This window comes from Anastrepha ludens, chromosome 6, assembly GCF_028408465.1.
Source record: "Anastrepha ludens isolate Willacy chromosome 6, idAnaLude1.1, whole genome shotgun sequence".
Lineage (NCBI taxonomy): Eukaryota > Metazoa > Arthropoda > Insecta > Diptera > Tephritidae > Anastrepha > Anastrepha ludens.
In genome coordinates, this window is record NC_071502.1 from 43,986,280 (window position 1) to 44,009,678 (window position 23,399).

Below are 23,399 nucleotides of genomic sequence, written 5' to 3' on the forward strand. Positions count from 1 at the left end.
CGTTTACGAGGCGCAGCTTCGTTGTTTCCGTAATCACAGGGCGATGCTTTTGTAACGGTACACTGTCGCGCAGTCTTCTTATTGCTCACTGCTATTGAAACTAATGAATGACAGCAGTCGCTCGCCAACAATAACAAGCGCGGAAGCCAATACAACATTACCATTTTTACCTGTGTGTGTGCGTGTATGTTCTGCATAGTTCAAAAGTTGGCTTTCGCAAAAATTAACAGTTCAACACAACAAATCGCCAATTATAAAATTTTAATTCATATACACTTACAAACAAACACGCACCGAAGAACGATCAGCTTTCGCGGTGTATCGATCAAAATAACATCAGATTTCAAGTAATTTCGAGTGAATGAAAACATTAAAAAACAATTAAACTGCTTATATGCAACTGCAAATATGTACGTTTGTGTGTACACGTGTGCCTATGCAAGTTTTTAAATAAACTTTGAGTGATTTGCATAATTCATAATTCATTTGAATTTCCATACACAAATATTATGCGAGAGTGTAGGAAAAATATTTTTATGCGCGCGTGTGTGTGTGCGTAAAATTATGGTGTAAAAGTGAGCCTCAAAGTTCAGAAAAACATAAAGAAGGAAAAAATTCCTTAAGTAAATGCAAATATATAATATGGATTGTACTAACCGCCGTTCAAATCAAACTGAAGGTGACTCGGAGTTAGGCGACAATTTGGTAAGTACGGTTTTTGTATTTCTATGTTACCGGAATAGGGATTTACAAGTATATAAAATGGAAAATATCACATAATAAAACGGCTCAATGAGTAATGCCTACCATTGGTTTGCCAAAACAAAACATGGGATGGAATATCGTTGATTTCGTTTCGGGTGTTTGGCCGAGCTCCTCCCCCTATTTGCGGTAACAAATGGAGGGACCTACAGTTTTAAGTCGACTCTGAACCGCAGATGTTTTTTTATTGTTTGAGAAGCTTTTTCATAACAGAAAAACACTCGGAGGTTTGCCATTGCCTGCCGGGGGGCGACTGCTGTTAAAAAAACTTGTTCTATAGGGTGGGCCATGTAAAATTTGCTTTTTGAATCGCCTATAAAAAAAAACTAATCAATATTTTTGCAAACTTTTTTTTCATTTTGAAGATTGAACATTGTCATTTATGAATGAAAAATAATATCGTTCAAATGACTGCCACGACTGGCTTTACAGTAGGCCATTCGATCAACCCAATTTTTAAGCACATTTTCGATTGTTTGGACTCGAATTTCATGAATGGCAACTTCGATTTCGTGTTTTAAAGCATCAATCGTCTCTGGATGGTTCGCATAGCATTTGTCCTTAACGGCTCCCCACAAAAAATAGTCCAACGGGCTTAAATCACAGCTCCGAGGCGGCCAATTGATATCGGAATTTCGGCTGATTATTCGGTTTTCAAAAACGGTAGCCAAAAGTTCGAGTGTATCTTTGGTAGTGTGACAAGTTGCACCGTCCTGTTGAAACCAAATGTCGTCCATGTCATCCTCTTCAATTTTTGGAAACAAAAACTCGTTGAGCATGTCACGGTAACGCTCGCCATTTTCGAAAAAAATGGTCCGATGATGCCGCCAGACCAAAAACCGCACCAATCAGTGACCCGTTGTGGATGCATTTGCTTCTCTACAGTAACGTGTGGATTTTCGGAGCCCCAAATCCGACAATTTTGCTTATTGACGTAGCCACCGATGTGAAAATGAGCTTCATCAGAAAATATGATTTTTCGGTAAAAATGTTCATCTTCGGTCAAACGATTTTCTGCCCATTGAGCGAACCGAAAACGCATTGGATGGTCATTAGGCTTCAGTTCTTGCACCAATTGAACTGTGTAAGCCTTCATACCGAGGTCTTTATGCAAAATTCTCCTCAAAGAAGTGCGTGAAATGTTCAATTCTTGAGAACGATGATGAGTTGAGGTTGTTGGATGTTCACGCACATTTTCGGCTACAGCAGCAATGTTTTCGGGTGTACGCACTGTAGGAGCACGTTCACGTGTTGTTTTATCCATTACCGATCAATTTTCATGAACACGGTCATCCACAAACTGTCTTGTTGGCAAATCTTTTTTGTGGATTTTTTTTTTTTAAATTTCACACAGTTTTAGTAGAAGACTCACCACTTTGGAAATAGGTTTTCAATATTTCCCAATTTTGTTCAAGCATATAGCGTCCCATTTCGTAAATGTCAAACCTTTAAGTAAATTATGAACATATTTGACATTTCATTTGTGTTATCATTGTCGAAAAAAAAGGTGGTTCAAAAAGCAAACGCTATGTGGCCCACCCTGTATTAATTGGTGTTTCATTCCCGGGGCTACGAACCCTCGCAAGTCCGCGTGGTAGTCACGCGCTAACCCATTCAGCCACTGTGGCCGTCGTAAGCTACAACTGCATATAATTTAATGGTTGCCGTTAGACGAATTGAAGCGGAATCTGTACTCAATTGTACGTAGAAGTGTCTTGTCCAGAAAGGGTCAGTTCTTCAAATACGTTACCGCTTCGTTATTCGGGCCAAGCAGGAAAAAAGATGATTTTGCCATGAAGGGTCAGGTGAAGGGACTGGTATACCATTGGTAGAAAACGACTTAGCTAGACGATTAGACCTCAAAGGACGTACAATGGCGTGGTCACACGTGCGCGACAGAAAAGTCTTCGAAAGTTGAACTTAAAGTAAGAAGTAGAGATATGCCGTCAACTGACAGGTCTTCAAGACGTTTGCACACCTCACAAACTTGATTTACCCACACAGTCTACAAACTTACTTTGAACTTCTGGCTATGAACTACTTTGTACCATCACTGCTGTTGGATAACTTTAAGTCGCCATCTACAACTATAACAACAAACAGCCAAGGTCCAGTAGCCATTAATACCAAATTGAGGTAGTTGGATAGCATACGGTCCAATTAGCTTGCGAGCGCCAGCACCAATAGTAATCCATGTCCGAGGAGCCAAAGGTCTTTCGCTGAAGATAACTTTGTAGACAGATGTTGGAGAACAATACACCCTGCGTTGATAAACGAGAGAGGTCTTCTATGGCGACGTGTGTCACCAGTACTCCCTGATAGTTATGACGTGGGTTACAAGTTACTTTTAAGTAAAGATCAACGAATGTGTCTTTATTTGGCATTTGAATCCAAGTATGTGGAGGAAATGCGCAAATATCTGCCAACTGTTTACGCAAAGAAACCGCCCGAAACAAATCTTAAATGGTATTTACCGCATTCCGCGGCGCAAAGTCTTCATAAACTTGGTAAAATGAAAATTAGATTTAATGGAGCCACCAAAGTGAATTTTCTTGCTTTGAATAGCGCATTGTTAAAGGTACTAATACTAGGCATCTTATTCAGATTCCCTGATGGAGCAGTCGTTATGTTAATGACGTTGTTGTAAAATAACAAAAAAGCAAGACGCGGAACGAATTTGCGAGTGGTCGTTTCCATCCGCACATAAAAAGGTTCCCAGCTTCGATCATTTGTTTCGAATGTAAAGGGAATACAAGCGAGGCTGAATGAAGAGTCTTTAGGAAAGAATTTCAATTCAACTTTCCGCTCAACATCGTCATTGAAACCAGCATTCTCGTCGGTTTCCAACTGTTTACCGAAATCCTAGCCGAAGAAGTGTGGAAGAATTCTATCAAGCTGGACGAAGTAATTCCAGATAGCCTTCATTTTAAATGGTTCACACGGTGGGATGAATTCAAGCGTGTCGACGAGATTTCAATCAAGCGTTTGTACTCGTCTAAACTACAAGCACTTACCTCAAGCTGCACGTAGTAGAGCGCGCCAGTCAAGTGACATTCACCGCCGTCTCTTACTTTTGAGTAACCAGTGCCGAAATTTATGGTGTTATCTTTGTGACAGGTAAAACCAGAGGCGCACCTCGTAAGTTTTTATCCGTGCAGATAAACAAATATCGTCACACGTCCATGGTTATGTGGTCTAGATTTCCCACAGAATTCTGTCGAGAAATGGCCAATTACACTTTGCATCCACATGCCATATCTGTCTTGTCCATAAGGACTGAGGTAAATTTTTACTTTTAATAATGAATCGCTTTTCGTCGTACTTAAACCTCAAAGTGGGTGATGGCCTGGGTTCAACGAGCTGTCAATAAGTTCTTTTAGAATTACATCACCGCTAAGAGAACGACGAGCTGACAACAATACTAACCGCATTGCAACTCGGCAAAGCGGAGAAATAGCAGTCCAAAAAAAGAGCAAGAATCCAGGTATACATTGATTAAATTTTAGTCTTGCTGATAGAGTCCAGGAAACCAATTTGGATGTCGTCCAAGCACGTAGCTTGCAAGCTCATAATGCGCCAGTATCACTAACAGCTTCACCACCAGAACTTCTCGGTCACTATAAATTAATGCAAAATTTTACAAATTGCATTAGTCTGTAAGACATCTTTCTGTAGGCTGGAGTAAATAATTAAAAAAAGTCGTTGTTGAGCAACGAAATTGCTTCAGATGCCACATCGAGTAAAACCAACATCGCCGCAAATGATACAGTTGCCCGAGGATCGGGTCACTCTTTATGTCAGTTCACTTGCATATACAGGCGTCAATCTTTTTTGCCCATTTAATGTAAATATTGGTTGTCATCAAGAGATATGTTTGGCAGCTGTATTCACGTGCCTTGCCACACGAGCAGCTCATTTTGTGCCCGCGAAAAGAGAGGATCGGGACCCCTTGACAACCTGCGCTCTACTCCTGAAAGGATGGGCTTTGCATCAACTCAGCGAGCGCTGGGCAAGTACACGAACGTGTAAGGTCCCGAAGTCCATCTGGCCACGTTTGGATAGGAGGCGTTCGAGGGATATTCTGACGCTGACAAAATCTTATCGCTCAAATTTCGTGGGCATCCTAACGGGGCACAATCCGTATACATGCCGTGAGACTCGGAATTATTTCGAGTCCTTTTTGCGACAACTGTATGGAGGATGAGATGGAATCATCTCAGCACCTGCTTCTTAGCTGCCCAGCTCTCGCAGGGCTAAGATTCAAGCATCTTGGTTCTCACTTCTTTTCTGCACCTGCTGATATAGCAGGTCTTGATATCAGAAATCTGATGAACTTCATCAGCAGCATAAAGAGGCTAACACAACCGCAAATTAGTCACTCCTTTCCATCCTATCGTTTTTTTCCTTTCATAAAGGATGAACCAAACTTCTTTCGTCCAAGTGGGCCCACTCTCTGAGCAACCATTACTAGCTAACCTGACATGGAAAGAAAATACAGCAGCAACAGAAAAGTGGGCATACGTCGACTTCGCTCATTGCAAATGGAAACGTTCGATAAAGTCAAATCCAACTAAGTTTGCTTAGACAGCAAATGGATATGCGTAGGCACGTAAGCGATGCCCGAAATGTTCCAATGTATGCGAACCCCTACACTGAAAGCTCTACTTTTTTCAATTAGAGAATCATTTAAGCGGATTCTAGCATTGCATACTTATTTTCCACTCTTCTCCTTAAGGACTCTTATTTATATTTTAAGTAATTCCAGTAACATTAAGTAACATTAAGAATGCTTTTGAAAAATGTTGCTATATTCTTGAAATCAGTGTTTTTTAAGTAAAGTTGTTGGTTTGTTTGAGTGACTATATTTTCTAGGCTGGGAGACACTTAATTAGCGCCTGACACCATTCTAATATCAGAATCACATGTAGCTTTGGAAGTTGAGTATGGAGCTATTTGTTATAATCAGGAAAAAGACCGTAACTCTAATCCTGAAATTTCTTCAATGTTGTAGATGAAAAGGTTGCACAATCTCGGACAATTGCAAAGATAATGAAAAGTAGTTTATTTCTCACTCACTTCTCTACAACTACGGCACATGTTATTGTGTGGTATGTTTAACCTCGCCGTGTATTTTCCTATCTTCCAGGGTCCTGTAAGAAGCTTAATCTTCAAGTTGTTTGGATTTGTTCCGTTATAGTCATTTCTTCCTGGACATCGAACAGAATGGTAGGACTTTTCACCGTCTACTTGCAATGCAATAGTGAGACCTTAATCTGGTTAAAAGGAACTTCTAATGACTCCGTCTCGATTGAGCTTAAGAAAAATCCTAGCCTTGCAAGCTCAACCGCTCGTTACACAAAATGTTTCTGTGATCTGGAACCCATCGCAGAGTGATGTCGAACCGTTGAATAAGCGAGCTGAGCTGCATTAAAAATTTGGTAGTTATGTTTTTGTTATTGAATTTTATGCTTGTATAGCAGCCTGAATATTCGTGAAGATGGCTCCAATTCTGCCTGAAATGACGCTAGAGAAATTACGCTCTGAGTAGAATCTTGTTCCCACGCCGCAGTGTATTTGCATCAACAAATCTGAAGAGTTGGCTTATTTTCTAATCTACACTAGATGGGAATACCACAGATAAACCTTTTGTGAAGTGAGAACTCGGTAATAGGTAGTCATCGGTGGTGATGCTTACAATAGGATCTTGCTGTGACCATACGTTTTAGTCCAACTCGCCATTTCTTTGAGCCTGACCGCCTGATTTTGAAAAGTTTTCAATACGGTACCAACTGCTGGTAGCAGAGGAAGAGGAAGACTTCCTCTACGTTGGATACATCAGGTGAAGAAGGTCTTGGCTTCAATTGGTGCGTTCAACTGGCGCCGGTTAGCACGAGACAGAAACGGTCGGCGCGCTTTGCTAAACTCGGCCAAAATCGCGAAAGTGGTTATCGCGCCAATAGAGAAGAAGAATACCACGCTAGTGGCAGTTGTGTGCATCGCCTGGATTAGAACAAAATACAGCCATTATTATAATAGAACCTTAACTTTGTATTCTCTAGAGTTTGGTTTGGTTGTAGCTTTTTGCTAGTGCAGGTCACCAAAGGAGCGACGCACAATTGCAGTGTAAGACGAGAGGGAGATTTGTGTTAGACACCTCACTTCTATGCGCTTTCTTTTGCTTTTCTAGCTCTATACTCGATATTGAATTTCTCACTGAGTTTGGTGTCGAAAATCACGCCAAGATATTTGGGTAATTCTTTGAGTAAATTTATTAGTAAGAATATTTTATAGGCATTAATTTCCACCATCCAATTCTTGTGGGTTACTTGTGACCCTAATTATTAATGTTTTAAGAATTTTTCAAATTTTTTTGCATACGAAATAAAATGGAAAACAGACTTTTGTTTACATAATTAAGTATTTATCAAGTAATTGAAATATTCTACACATTTCATGCCGTGTCTGCCTTTAGCTTTGACTCTAATTAGTTGAGCGAATTGGGAGAAACATTTGAATGTTTGCTTAACATCCTTTAATCATTTACGAATAAAACACACTCGAAATTTCCAATTGACACGATATTAAATTTCGCGCCTCATAACACCAGCTACCCGCTCTGCTATTCAACGAATTCGCCTTCAAAAGCATTGACTCACTAACGGCCAAGCAGTAAGATTCTATAGAAAAGTGTGAAATAGAATTGAAAGTAATAAGCAAAAAGCGAATAATAATAATAATAAAATCAATAAACCATAACTGCCGTTTTTTTGAGTTAGCGTGAGTGTAAATTATACGATAAATAAATTCAATTAACTTTTCTCATTAATTGCGATTAGTTGGGCGAGGAGCAAGTGTTGGCACAAATGCTGCGCTATAAAATTGAAAACACGTCAATGGATTGAGATGACTTTGATGTGTTCGTTTGCATGTATGGTATGTATGTATGTATGCACATACAGTGCGTTAAATAACTGCAGCACAGAGACTTGATGACAAGTTTTGAAAATTTATTGCTTATACAAAATTTATGAAACCATGTAAATCCGAGTTTCAAGCAAGGCGCAAATTTACAAAACAGTTCAAGAAATTTTCATCACAATTTCAATCAGCGTTTTTAGAAAAAATTCGAGTATGCAGTTTTGTAGTCCATTAACGGGGGAACACCACTGTGGTTTTTCCATAAATCGATTTTTTTTGCATTTTCTTAAAGTAGATATGTATATTCGAAAATATGTAAAAAAAATTGTAACTTAAAATCTTGAAAATGTACGAAGTTATACTTTACATATCATTGCAATTATCGCTACTTAATACTGAGCGCTCTCACTGAGCGCCGCCAATAAAAACTTTAAACGCGTTTTTCTCAAAACGACTTTTCTGAACACGGAGGCCTCGATTTCTAGAAGACTTATGAGCCGATTTAAACATTTTTTTTTAATTCCAAACAATTTTTTTTGTTGTTTTTTATTTTTTATGGAAACGTTATAAATATTTAAATACATTTCATTCTATTACACCTAGTTCACAACTATCAAGTAATATTATTTTTCGACAGTATTTACAGGAAATACAGAAATTTACATATATTTGTCAGTCATCAAAATTTCTTGAACAAGATCATTTGGTTTTTTTCGTTTAAGTCCCCGGCATTGGTGATCTAAATTGGCAAGTCGCCGAGCCTCCGGGTTAGTATGTATTCCAGAAATTAATATTTTTTGAAGCCTTTCGAAAATAAAAAAAGGGTAAAAATACGAACTCATTCTTCAAACCATTTTCTCAAAAAAAAAAAAAAAATAATAATAATAATTATAAAAAAACGGCCCCGTATGACGATAGCCATTGATGTATAGATGAAGAATTTGGTTTTGTGCTTTCAAATGATTTTGCACCGCTGTATCGTGGCCACCAGGATGCATCAGTTTTTTTATGACGTCATTGCATTAATATTAATAACAATTGTAATTTTTAATATTTTTTAATAAAAATTTGTGTCAGTAAAGTTGAATATATGCTAAATAAATTATAATTTGTCCGATCCTGAAATATTCATCCCTACTTATAAAAAAAGTTCATGAAAATCACTTAATTTTCACGCGTTCACAGTGGTGCTCCCCTTTGAAGTTTACTATGTGCCAGTTTTAAATGGCTCAGAAATCGCGTTGATTTTTGACTATTTTTTTGGTGGCATGAAATAGAAAACAATTCCTGCAGATTTTGCAAAGAGTCACAAGAACCGGCAGAACATGTTCTATGCGACTGCCCAACACTGCCACGATGCAGACTAAATTACCTGGGAAATGGAGCTATAGATCCTACCCTCGTCGCTGTGCACAAACTACCAATCATAATAATAATAAAAATGGTGGCGGTCTTGTTTGTATTTGGTCCATATAACGAAAGCTCGATATTTTTTCAATACCATCAGTAAAAAAAATTGTCAAAACTCAACGCGATTTTTGTGCCACTTGAAACTTGGACTTTATTATACTAAAGTTCAATGGGCTCTAAAACTGTGTACTAATTTTTTTAGGTTTTATTAAAACGTGTGAGATTTTGATGAAAATTTGTTGATTTTTTTTAATTTACGTAAAGTTGGAAACTTGTATGATATTTATATGATTTTTATAAAAGAAATAAATTTTTTTCATAAAAATTTTTTTATTAAATTAACATACATTTTTTACATTAAAATTTTAATTTTTTTAATTAAACAACTTTAATTAAATTAAATTTTAATAAAATCAGCATATATTTCTTATATTAAAATTAAATAAGACGCAAAAAAATTGTCAAAAGATGTCAAAAAGTCTTGGTGCTATAGCTTTTTAACGCACTGTGTACTGTGATAGACAAAAGTAGCGGTGACACGTCGGCTTCAAGTGGTTATTGAATGCTGAATGATCAACTAAATACTAAAAATCAAAAATATCTAGTTGAGTAAAGTTTTCGCACTAAAGTAAGTTAGTTTTGTACTGCATGCAGACTTTTATCAACGCTGGAAAATACTGCTGTAGTCTGGCAGATTGATATGCTGCCTTATCGCTACTTTTGAGCAGTAAATACCCGCTCCCACTCCATCTGAAGTTTTAGAGCCGTATGTATAGATGTGAAAAGTCCTATGGCCAGGCTTCATGCCTTTGTGCCATCCCTCCTCTTCAATTGTAGTGCGAAACCTTCTCTCCCAACCAATGTACGGAGTCATGTAGTCTGTTCAACCTGAACTCCACTTTCCTATTGAGCTGTGCCCGAAGGTTCTACAGGTGAATACACCAACAGCCACTAATCTCCTCGCAGGTGGCAAGCTGAGTATCATTTCCAGCGCCGCCGTTGAAGTGGTTTCATCGCTCCTGTTATGCACAGAGCAGCGAGTCGTTGAATCCTTTCCAGTGGCATTAAGTATGCCAGTTTTCTTGTCGCAGTCCACCATACTAGGGCCCTATACAACAAAATCGATCTAACTGCTGCCGTGTAGCACCAATGCATCAGAGAGCGTGATAGACTCCAAGAAACGCCCAGCATTCTTTTACATGCGTACAACGCATTACTGGCCTTTTTCATCCTTTCCTCAATATTGTGCTTCCACAGCAATTCTCCACTGAATTTGTTAAAAAATAATTTTTTGCGCACTTATTTTTTCATTTACTGTGATTAAAAAAAGGCTTCAAATAAAACTGTTACAACACATTTTTCAATCAACTGTTTGGACTTTCAAACCAACGAAAATAGGGGTGTATGTAGACTTTTGTTCTTCACTGTATATTGGAGCTGCATATATTTGTATTCAATTAAAGTTTGTCAATGACTAAGTGTTCTCGAAAGTCATAAAAGAGGCCCCACACAGGTATACATAGGTAAGTAAATGTGAGAAATCAAAAACTCGTCATTTTATTAAGTCAATATCTGCATATATCTGCATACATAACTACATAAATAAATGCTTATAAATGTGTATATGTCTGCGAGTATATGTTGGTATGTAAATACAAAACAATGCCGTCAATGTGATGCCGGCAACAATGAATGATTTGCTGTTGTTTTTTTTGTGCCACTTACTGAGATGATATCAACACATCAGTAATAAGTCGAGTTGACGTTGCTGAACAATTTTTTGTGCCTCTAAATACCATGGAAATGGATAGAAAGGGGTAGGTGGTATGTGTGACAGGTAACTTCACACAGCGTTGCATGCTGCTGTGGGATCATTCTGGAGTCAACTTGACCCGCGCATTCCTGTCAGCGCAATACTGTGTGTGTGAATGTGTACATCCTCACCTTGTTTGCACTACGTTTCGTCTGTCCGATTTCCAAGATTTCTTTTGATTTAAAATCACACTTGTTTTTTGATCGCATATGTGAATTAATTGTTTAAATATTTACATTATTTGTTAGTGAACTAAATGAATATTAAATGGTATATCTTTCTTTATACTCTGCCACTCTGCCATTCGAATGATGTCTCCAACACTTTGCGACTTAACAGCTTTTGGTGTGCTGAAGGGGTTTTTGTTTTGTTCCCTGTTTTTATTGTACTTCGTTTTTTATTATTATTGCTATGGTTGAGCTCGCTGGTATTTTTATTTATTTTTTGTCTTCTTTCGGGCAGCAGTAACAAAAACGGCCACGAAGAGTTCTAAGTGCGATCACTAAACGTTGATTGTTGCACGAATTGATCAGCTGCCAGTTGTGCTGGAACAAGTGAAATTCTGCTGCTGCTGCTTCTTCTTCATTTACTTCGTTACACTACATTTTGCAGGTGCCAACAACAATCTACTCAAATCAATAGATTTTATTCAAGAATTAGTATTTTTACTCTATGCTTTATTGTCACATTGTTGGAGTTGTGCGAGTACGTGTATGTATGTATTGTATGTTCGTATGTGTGCAGCTAAGTTGCTTTGCATGCTGACGTACAGTTGATGGAAAAGGGTACTTGTTGCCACATTTGTTTACACACTATTGATAGCAACAACAACAACAACGTCAATTCCTACTGAGAAATATCTTCCATGTAAATACTCGTAATATTAAAACGTAATTTTATTGCCATTGTTTATTGATACACGTGTTAGTTATTGTATTGTTTGTAGGCATGAGCTTTTAATAGGCATGCGCATACATACATACGTACATACTTCCCTACTTACTTACGAAGTTTGTTTTTGTAATTTACACAAGTACTATGTATGCATTTTCATGGTGATTTTGTGATTTAATTGAAAAGTACTTAATTAAATCTGTCCATACAAATGTATGCATGTATGTAAGTGTATAGGACTGCCATTAGAGTTAACGTTTGGGTAAAATTTACAAAAATGTTGACCAATTTATTCGTTACTTGCTAATAACTTAAAAAGGTGTTAATTTTCAATCTCTTTGCTGTAAGCCTGGGAATCTCGCGCATTTTTCGATAGCTGGGAAAGTGTAGAGAAATTATAAAGAAAGCGTTGGACAGAAGCTTGTTTAGATTTCTCAGTGATTTGTGCAATATGTAAATACTGTGATCACATTGAACGATGAGTTTCGGGCATACCGATACTGACAATTTCTTTTACATTGGTAGTACACCGACATTTCTAATGCCTGTGTCAAACTTCAAACTTCTTTGATTATGCCCACTGGTTGGCATAGTTGGGCCGGTGCGTATTTTGTAAATAACAAAAAGTGAACTTGATGACTTGGTCTACTTTGCTGTAGAAAAGTTGACCAAATTTTTGAAGTGAAAACTTCTTTAGAATCGTTGGGAGTGATTTGAGACTTGATGAAACGAAAAAGCGACACTAAAAAGAGACATACATATAGATCTTATAGTATATAGCTTGCGAGAGAATGAGATAGAACACAGTTATACAGCGTTTCCTATTCTCCGTCTCCTCTTTGTACGGTGTTTCGTAGCCTCCCCACTCTTGGCTACGAAGCGTTATATGTTGATATACGTATACGTATGTGTGTGGCTGCGTACTGCTGAGCCACGCTAGTATAGTGAGTATTCTCGGCCTTATGGCTAAGATCAAAGCGATCGCATAAGATCGCTGCAACCTTAGCTAAGGAGCAGCATGATCTTTTATTATATCTTATATCTAGCGAACCGTCACTCTCGAAAAGAGTGCGGGAATTTTTTTTTTTTATGTATACTACACTGCCTATTACTTGCTTTGGTGTTTAGTTCAAGCGTCATACGTATGTATGTTTGTATGTATGCTAGTACGTTTGTATGTATGCTAGAATCACTATCTGTTCAGCTCTCTAAAGTGGGAGAAATATGTGCATGCGAAACCAGATTGAGCAATGGAAAAACTGTTTTAATTGTGGCAATTTATATTTCACCGAATCAATCAATAAATAGCATCACGGAATTCATTCACGAAAATTTAATAAAGTATACACCAGAAGTATCGCGGATACTTAGAAAAGATTACGATAAAGTTCCAATGATTTTAAGTGGCGATTTTAACGTAAATTTTGCATTGGACACAGCGGTTCCTTTAATTGACTTTCTCAATACAACATTCAATTTAAAAATGTGTAACAATCGCACTGAATCGACAACACGATCAAAAACAACAATTGACGCGGTATTTCAAAGATATGTTGACAACATCGAAACCAAAGCATTTGTATCATATTTTAGCTATCATAAGCCACTCGTATCATTTGTTGAAATTGAAAATATTGAGGATGAATAATAATAAAATGAAGAAAATAAAATATGAACTTTATAGCAATATTATAATGAACCTATAATTATCCCGCTCCTAATGCTGCTTTCGTCTCATTCTCTCTCAGTTTGTTTTACGGAAGGTTTCACTTCTATCGCGTCTAACCGTTAGACTGGTATTTTTTTCCTTAAAAAATTATGCACAAACGACTGCAATATGCCAGAAAAGTGTTGAAAAAATGTTGTGTGCAATCGGTCAAAAGCCTTTGACACTCAAATATTGTTTCAGCTTTATTGCTGTTATATCGTATAAATTGGGTATGGGAATAAATTTCAGTCCTCTTAACAGAGGTGTCGCTGCTGTTACCATTTTTGTGTTCGCTCTAGTAATATACTGATGATTTCAAGGTATATATGGGAGGTCTCGATCGCAGTAGTTGGCATTCGTTTGAAGTGTAAAGAAACTTTTTTAACTGACGTAAAGAAATGACTACGTTCGTCCCCAAAAAACAGCATTTGCGGGAAGTCATGCTTTAGTATTTCCTTTTAAAGAAAAGTGCAGCTGAAATCTGTCGTATATTGAGCAATATTTTCGGTAATCACGCTCCACCAAATAAAACTTGTAAAGAACACGACACAGACACGAAGGACCACCGAAAAAATTCGAAGATACTCAACTACAACAATTATTGGATGAAATATCTTTAACACTGAGACTTATTGACAAATTTTGACTACTTATTTGTTTCTCATTTAATTTGAATAATTTTTGTTTATGAAAATATAGTAAAATCTCCTACGAATATAAATCTTACCAAATAAATCGAAGCTTCACGCTTTGTGGAAATTAGAAAACACTAAATTGAAGAAGCGGCGTAGATTTTTGACTATTTTTTTTGTGATGCTGTCAATTCTGCGGCTTAAAAAACCAAGGTTTGAAGAGTCTACTATTCCAATTGAAAAATTGCTCGAAAGAATTAATTACAGGATTATCCTCGTTGGCTGAGTTTACCTCTCATAATTAGCAGTTTCAGTATAAAAGTAAATTTTTCGCTCAAAAAAGTTCCACATTGACTTTATCTTGAAATGAGTTTTTTTCAGAAACAGTTTTGTTTTTTTTTTTTGAACGTAGAAAACCATTTTTATTTTTTATTTTTTGATCATGTTAAATTCTGTAAACTTACACATTTTTTTGGTTATAAAATCATAACCGTTCCTCCTCATTCTAACTAACATCACAGCTAATTTCCCCCACTTCAAAGTGAGTTTTACAAAATTTCATGTAGAAGTTAAAAACTCTTTTGATAAAATCTCAACTCAGCAAGATTTAATGTGGGAACACTGCGCTCACTCACACGAACAGATAGCCAATAGCCAAATGCCGAAGAAGACGAATGGACTGGTACGCATACATACATACATACATACAAACATACATATGCCACTGTGAATGTGCCGTCAGACATGCAGCACGTGTTGCTGTTTCCGTTTTACAAAATTGGCATAGAACAACTGAGACAGCGAACGACAAGCGGGTGTCGAAGAGCTGTAAATATGAACTGTACATTGAAAACATTGTTGGCATGATTGAGATGAAGAGTACACACATTCATTTATTAAAATGTGCATACACACACACATACACCTTGTCATTAGCAGTTGAAGAAATGATGGAGAAGTGACAGTGTAGCACCGTTATGGTATAAGCACAAATACTTACATATGTACATATGTATACACAAACGCGGTTTGTGAGCCCAAAAGCAAATATCTACGCAAAGATGCCAATAATGAATATGAAATGCAGAAAATTTAGCTACATGTGTAGATAAATTGTTTGTAAAAAGGTTCTTCTTCTTCTTTCATAGCGTTACAATGCGGGGTGCGTCAAAGCTTCCTTCAAAATGCTCCTCCAAAGCGGTCTATCTGGAGCTGTTGCTTCGTAGTTACGTATTCCCAGCTTCTTAAGATCGTATTCCACTGCGTCTATCCAACGGTTTCTCGGTCTGCCTTTGGCCTTCACGCCCATTAGCTTTCCTGTCAAGGCTTTCTTCACGGTACAGTCAAACGGGCATACGGATTACATGACCTAGCCATCTTATGCGCTGCGCTTTAACAAAACGCACAGCTGTCTCGTTCTGAGTTAGATCGTTCAGTTACGAGTTCAATCGAATTCTATAGGTACCATCATCCGTTCTTATTGGACCAAAGATTTTCTAAAATTTTTCTTTCCATACGAACAATCTGCGCACAATCATCAATCTTAAGAGTCCATACCTCACAAACTATATGTTAGGATTGGGCGAATAAGAGTCTTGTACATAGTGAACTTTGTAGCTTTAGACAAAAGTCGGGAATTGAACAAGTTAAGGTGGGCGTAATACGCTTTGTTGGCAGCGTTGATGCGATCCTTGACGGCGGAAGTTGAATCACCGCTACATGCGAACATAACTCCTAGGTACTTAAAATGCTGCACTGCTTCAAAAGTATAAGCTCCCACATGGAAATTTGGCCTCTGTGCAGGCCGCCTCGATATTGGTTTTGCCCTCGTTTACAAAAAGGCCAATATCGTTCGGAATCGTGTTAATTTTTAAGAAAATTTCTTTTAAGTCATTCCTATTTCTTGAGAGAATAGCGATGTCATCTGCATAGGCACATATTTGGGTTGTTTTAGTTATCAAGGTACCACCTTTGTTGACTTCCCCTACGACAAAGTGCAGCATCAAATTGAATGTGACTGTTGATAAGGCATCACCTTGTTTTACACCTCTTTCAATAGGGAACGACTCTGTGAGCTTCCCTTGAATGTTCACTTTTGCTTGTGTATTTGTGAGCGTTGCGCTAACGAGCCTTATTAGTTTGGCAGGTATTCCAAGAATAAGCAATATGTGCTGGATCCTATCTCTTTGAACACTGTCGAAGGCTTGTTTGAAGCCAATCAACAGGCAGTGAACATCTAGAACGTATTCATAGTGTTTTTCAAACATTTGGCTAAGAACAAAACATTGGTCGATTGTAGACTAGCCTCTACGAAAACCGCATTGGTAGCCTTCAATTATTCTTTCAGCATATTCGTTGATTCGTTCAAAGAGAACATTTGTAAAGAGCTTGTAGGCCGTGTTAAGCAGTGAGAAACCACGATAATAATCGCGTACTCTCTTATCAGCTTTTTTGTGTACTGGAAAGATTATGCATCCTAGCTAATCAGATGGTATGGCTTCTTTTTCCCACAAAAAGGTTAATAAGAAGAATAGTTGAGCGAGTTAAAATGCCAACAACCATTTACGTTTGAGTTTTGAGTATTGGAACTAGCAATTTTTTCTCGGTATATGGCAGTGAAGAAAACGAAAACTGTTAAAGTACATTTTAAGCTAAGAAATAATTTATTGACTCTGTTAGTAAAGCTCAATTTATTGATTCAAAGAGAAAAGGGCTCTTAAGCTTTTATAAATAACGGGACTAGGCAGGTACAACTTGAAAGTCAAGGTTGCTGATTAATGTAGTTATGAAACGGAGTGCATATGAATTCAAATGATGAAAGGGAACACGAGGCCAAGTAATGGCCAAATGTTTGGTAAATAACAGAGCAAGCAATCAACTCGCCATAAACCGTTTAAAGACAAGTCATAAGTCAATGGTCAATGGTTAATGGAAAATAACATAATTAAATATGCATAAATGTATTTAGTTAGCAGCGTCAAAATTCTGGCATATTAATGAAATAAAATTAAAATATTTTCAATTTATAACTTTAAATATAATGCCACAGGGTAGCAAGCACAGCAACCACTTATCGCTTGTCTCACACACACACGCACATACATCACTCATTAACACCAGTTTTCCACTATTCAACGCTACAACCACAATGACCTGCCATTCCTCTTCAGGCGCCACTCTTAATCGCTCTTCCCCTCATCCCATTTTTTTGTATTTGTCCCCCTTAGCTGTTGCGCTGCGCTCTAAAATCACTTGGCCCGCACGGATCTGCAGTTCATTTATTCAATTAAATTAGTAGCCGTTTAAATGCGCATTCAACGCTTCATAATCGCCCGATGATCGGCATAATTGGCGGCCGCTGTACAATTCTCTCATGTTCATTCAACGCTTGGTGGCATGTGATTAAATCTAAATTATAGTCATATGTGGCACGAAATTTCATCAATTCCTAATGGGATTTCATTAATTTTGAAAATATCTCGCTAACTTTTTAGCAAATGTGTAAATAGGCAGAGTGCTCTGATCAAGCGATCGTTTGAATTTAAGTGTCCGCCAACACTGTTGCTTATTATTTAAATGACTTTCTAGATTTTTGATTATTAAATTTTTCAATTTCCTCGCTTTGATCTGTTGTGATTTTTCGTGATTTACACATCATTCGCTTAATAGTTGCGGTCGGTTTAATTAGATTAAAGCGTTGAGAAATAACACCAAAGGAACATACAGTGAGTGTGACAAAAAATCGGACGCTATTTATTGTAATGTTTCTATGTTAACTTTCCTTTGTTAATTTATTTAAAAAAATATAGTTCATATTCTAACAAAAGCAGTGTAAATTAGACTTTTGAACTGTTTGTAACACAAATTTTAATTTCGTTAAAATCTTAAATTTTTTTTATTGAGATTTCTAAAATCTTGTTTAGTATTTATTTAAAAATTAGTTTAATATAATGAAAAAAATCAATTCAAATGTCGGTATGTATGCTTTAATATTGGTACAAAACTAGAGAAACGAGCTAAGCACAGGTTAAGGATAAGAAATAAAGATTGGTAAAGATAAGGACAAGGGTGAAGGTAAATTTAAATACTGAATATAAGGAGAAAACGTCTAAGACAGAGATGGGGCAATTCATGTACTAAAACTCGAAAGAGAAATTCACCATGGTAAAATCTTGTTAGAACCAATTGTATTTTATAATGGTGAATGTCGTTCGTGAGTTTTAAAGATAAAGAAACTGATAGGGATAATGATAATGATAAGGATAAGGATAAGGATAAGGATAAGGATAAGGATAAGGATAAGGATAAGGACAAGGACAAGGACAAGGATAAGGATAAGGATAAGGATAAGGTTAAGGATACATAAAATGTTCTTAAGCTTTATAAAATTCTGACAATACTTAGTAAGCTTTTTTAAAAGTGTGGAAGTTTGCTTCATAGTGCTTTTATAAAGATGTAAATTTTGAAAACATTGCGTTCACTATGAAAAGTAGCTGTACGATTTTCAGTGACACTCACTGTACGAGTGCATTCATTTTAGCATTTCCTGTTAATGAGGGTTACCCGTTAATTCTTGTTGATGAGGGTTAATCACTATATTTTTCAAAATATTATCAAAATTTTGCAAATCATTTGGAGGGTGAAAATTTAAAATATTAAATATTAAGTAACTAATCTAATCGGAGGGAAGAGAAGTATTAATTAAGCGAATTAAAATCTAGCTGAAGGAATTAATTTTATAATAATGCTGGAGACTAAGTAGTTTTTAGTCAAAGAAATATAACAGTTCTCGAATGGTCTGCTCCCAGTTCAAACTTAAACTCCATTGTGAATTGTTGGAGGCCATTTCAATTCTCATAAAGCAATCCTTAAAGCATTAAAAAGAAAAAGCTGGAAAATGCTTGATTTTTGCTTGCTGATTTTGCTTAGTTAATAGTAAGTAATATTAGTTTTGTCCATACTTCGTTCTAACTTAAAACTGAATATAAGGATTAAAAGAAAAACAAGTGAATTTATGTGAATTCCAGGTATTTCAGTAAGTAGTGACTGTTAGCGCTTTTGGAAGTATTCATTGACCGGTGATAATGTGCTTTGTTTTATAAAAGGGTATTACAACAAATTTCCTCCGAGAGGTAGTTTTTATTTGCATTGGTAGTTTCTTTTTTAAGTGGTCCTGAACCCAGCGCACCCCCAGATACCCTGAGATGTTAGCCTTTGCACGTTAGCTCGCTTGCAAATGAGTGTTCGGAAGCTACCCATAGGATACTTGGATGAAGCCCGGAAGTTGTGAGCTGCTGAACCGTATTATAAAGAATCGTTCTGGGCACTCCCAAGTGAATGGAGATCAGAGAAATTCCTCACTTGTGTGGCCTCAGCACACGGAACCATCCAATAGGGTTACACTCCGCCGTGTGTGTTTAAGCTGATGCTGGAAAAAATAAGCATACCAGATCGCTAACTAAATAAAATATCCCAGAAGGATGGTAGATGGCATGAAAGAAAATAAAATGAGACCTCTTCGATTCAACACTTTTCTGCATACTATCTCTCTACTCTGTTCACTTGACGAAACATTTGTCTTTGAAAGCAACAACAAAGTTATCATAAAACTGGTATAACTCACTAATTTTACAAACAAATGGAGTTTTTATCAGCTCTACCAATGCATGTTTTTACCAGTTGCTTCATCTTTTCGCCACTTAGCTGGGAAAAAGGAGAGGCCCCACTCGGCAAACACACAAGACAGATGGCCAATTTGAAATCTCTCGCTCCTATGTTTTCTGTTAGGTAAACCACTCCAGGTATATGAGGCCAAATTGGGCATCGAGTTGCACTGTTTCACGAAAATTTGTAAATTGCAAATAGGGTGATCTGAAATATTTTTCAATGAAAGATTTTAACTCGATGCAGGGTGCACATCGGCGGCATTGTGTTGGTTATGAAAGTTTTATCATACTTTCAACAGGGCTACATAGTTTTGCCAAGGAAATTGTGTTACCTCAAGGTTGATTTTGGTAGTACTACTGCAAGATGCAAATGCAACGCACATTTATGTAGTATATATTAGCTTTCGATACCATTCATATCTGAATGTAAAAAAAAATAAATAAAAAAAATATAAAAACTCTTGGCGTGCACATTTTTGTTAAGCGTTTGGGCGAGCTCCTCCCCTATTTGTAGTGTGCGTCTTGACGTAGTTCCACAAATGGAGGAACCTGCAGGTTTAAGCTTTTTCGTGGCAGAACTACACTAGGAGATTTGTCATTGCCCGCCCAAGGGTGGCCGCTATTAAAAGAAATGTTTTTCACATTGGTGTTTCATGCACGAAGATTCGAACTTACGCACTCCCGAATGTTAGTCACGCACCAACCCATTCGGCTACGGTGGCCGCCATGGAGGTCGCATACATTTTCCTCCTTTTACCGTATAGTGACCGCCCGGTATTTGTATGCGAAGGAAATTTGCACTCAATGGAGGTCGTATTGATACACCTCCGTTATATTTAAACACCATCAATATTACCGTTACGGTTGCAAACTTTAATATACATATGTATGTATGTAGCAACTATGAAGTAGCGGCGGCAATGGCGATGCAAAGCGACTGCTGATAATAATACTAGTATTCTACACGTATGTGTGGTGTTTATATGGTTGTGTGCGTGCGTGAGTTTGGATTAAAAGTAGTTTGCCGCTGTGTGATGAGTGTCAACAATGGTGCTCAGAGCTGTGGTGCGTGAAACGCAGCAGGGAGGTTATACTGACCGGTTTCCGCGTTAAAATGCGCTGATGTTATTATTTTAATTGTTGTTGTTGTTGTTGTTATTAATACTCGTTGCTTGCGGCATATTTGTTTCAGAAAGTGTTGGCAACGAATGCCATGTGCAAATACCTATGTATGTATATGTATAAGATAAGTACACACATTCACACAACCATGCATATCTACATTTACACGCATGCCTGAGCGTTTGGCTGCATATTCACGTACATATGAACGAGCTGTATCTGTATGATTGTGTTGGTTTACCCGCGTGCGCCATTGCAATGCTTTGTCTTCTTTTTGTTTTTGCTTTATTTCTATTTGCAAGAATTTTACTCTTTTTCGCTTCATCGCCTTGGGGTTAACCTAATCGCACACACTACAGCGCGGCGTTTGCTGTACGTGAGTATGAGTGGATGTGTGGCTGCACTGCTGCAAGCCACATTCGCGGAGTAGCCATTGCTTGGAATTGAAGACTTTATTTTTACCTCTTTTTTATATTTGGTATAAACTGTATCTTAATGTTTTGTTTTCATTTTTGTTTTATTTTTCGCTTTGAACCAAATAAACAAACTTTTTTCCGTTGTTGCGGCAACCTAAGCGAAAATTAGTATGCATGATTACACACACACACACACATTATCACGTGCAGCTGGGCTCATATGTAAATTGGTGCACTTAAATATTGAATTTTTACTTTTGCATGTATGTACATTAGTATGTATGTGTGTATGTTAAAATTTATTTGCAACACAGCGTGTGCTTTGTACATACTTATATTTGTACATATGTGTGTATGTACTTGCTCATAACTATAAACTTTTGTATCGCTTTTTTTGCTTTTGATTTGTTCCACTTTTTGTGGATTGGTGGTACTCTGCGGTTTTGCATTCGCTAAAAAGCAACTCCGTGGGGCGCATCCGGAAATGAGCGATTGAAGAGAGCGGGCTGCCCATTTTATTTACTATACATATGTATGTATGTACATATGTGTGGGCATGTGTGTGTGTATGTATAGGGATGTCTTCTTCTTCTTAAATGGCGCTATGAACACCTAAGCAAATTTGGCTCGCTTCGAAAATGCGCGCCAGAAGTTTTTGGTTTTTAATTTTTGGTTCTAATTTTTTGTGTTTTTCGCTATAGGCGAAGGGTCTAGCAGTTAGTATTGCTTTTTTAATTCATGCTGTAATTATAATAATTACGGAAGCGACCCTAAATTCTACATTACAATATTCTTTTGGGTAAAAAACTGCGTAAAACGGAAGAAAAATATTAACGTGGGTAAAAAATGTGAAGCAAATTCTAAACAGCTTAAATTCCTTTGGGTTATAGTTCAGTAATTCGAAATTTTCCAAAGATAAAATAATGTAAAATTAATATTCTGGGTATTAAAATTAAATTTTTCAAAGATAAAATAATGTAAAATTAATATTCTGGGTATGGAAATTTTCTATGGGTATGAAAATTTATTTTGGGCCATAATTCTGTGTTGTTTTAAATGTTGTAAAGAAAAAAAGGTATGGTGTGCTTTCAAAAAAAAAATTTTTTTTAATATATCGAAGAAAAAACATATAAAACATGCATACATATGTACATTAGGGCAGGCCAATTTGTGTGGAACTCTTTTTTTCGACCATCGTAGCCAAATGGGTTGCTGCATGAGTACCTTTCGAAAATGCGTAGGTTTGGATCTCCGCGCATGAAACACAAAATGGTAGAAAAAGTTTTTTCTAACGGCAGCCGCCCATCGGCAAGCATCCAAGTGTATTTCTGCCATGAAAAAGCTTCTCATAAAATACATCTGTCGTTCGGAGTCAGCTTTAAACTGTAGTACAATGCAATGCTTCCCTGCAGTGCTTCCCTTGATGAATCAACAACAAAACGCACACCTCCAATAGGAGGAGAAGTTAAGGTATATACAATATATAGATATTTTTTCGACACCGTACCTAACCCGAATCTGTTTTGCATCAAATTATGAGAAAAAGTCTCTTAGAGCATAGCTCTAAAATAAACTTCGAGCCCCTCAAATTAAAATAAAACGAAATCTGAGGGGCTGTTACGGCAAAGAAGACACTTAGATGGTAGAAAAACCATACGTCCTGGACCGAAAAAAGATCTGAAACGAAAATGACTGTTAGGACAAAAGTGTTCAAAATAAATTTTTCAAATAATGTAAATATTTATTGATTTCGGGGTTTCTGCAAGTTCCAGTTTGATTTATACAAAATTAAATGCCGTCACTTCTCCTTCACGGTATTATACTATTCCTTTTCTTTCAAAAAAAATGTCACTTCATTGCATATACTCTGTGGGCAAAAAGTAAGGTGAATTTATTTGTCAAACTTCGCGAGATTAAAATTTCGCTCTAGTTATTTTTTTCATGAGTTGGCAGCACTGTTGATAACATCTGGGCAAACTTTCATGTGAATGTCATTATCAGTAATATATTTACGCTTGTGTTTACCAAACGGCCAAGAGTGCATTTTTCGGTTTTTAC

The 23,399-nt window shown here is 37.0% G+C and overlaps 1 protein-coding gene across 2 annotated transcripts in view; it reads left to right on the forward strand.

Annotated features, from left to right (window-relative positions):
- The first annotated feature begins 612 nt into the window (after positions 1 to 612).
- The window catches only part of LOC128866739 (protein dead ringer), a 157,105-nt gene continuing 134,318 nt past the window's right edge, over positions 613 to 23,399 (forward strand). For both annotated transcript variants that reach the window (XM_054107700.1, XM_054107701.1), the window contains exon 1: positions 613 to 705. In XM_054107700.1, coding sequence (XP_053963675.1) covers positions 628 to 705 — 78 coding nt within the window. In that variant the 5' untranslated portion in view covers positions 613 to 627. The remainder of the gene's footprint in view (positions 706 to 23,399) is intronic.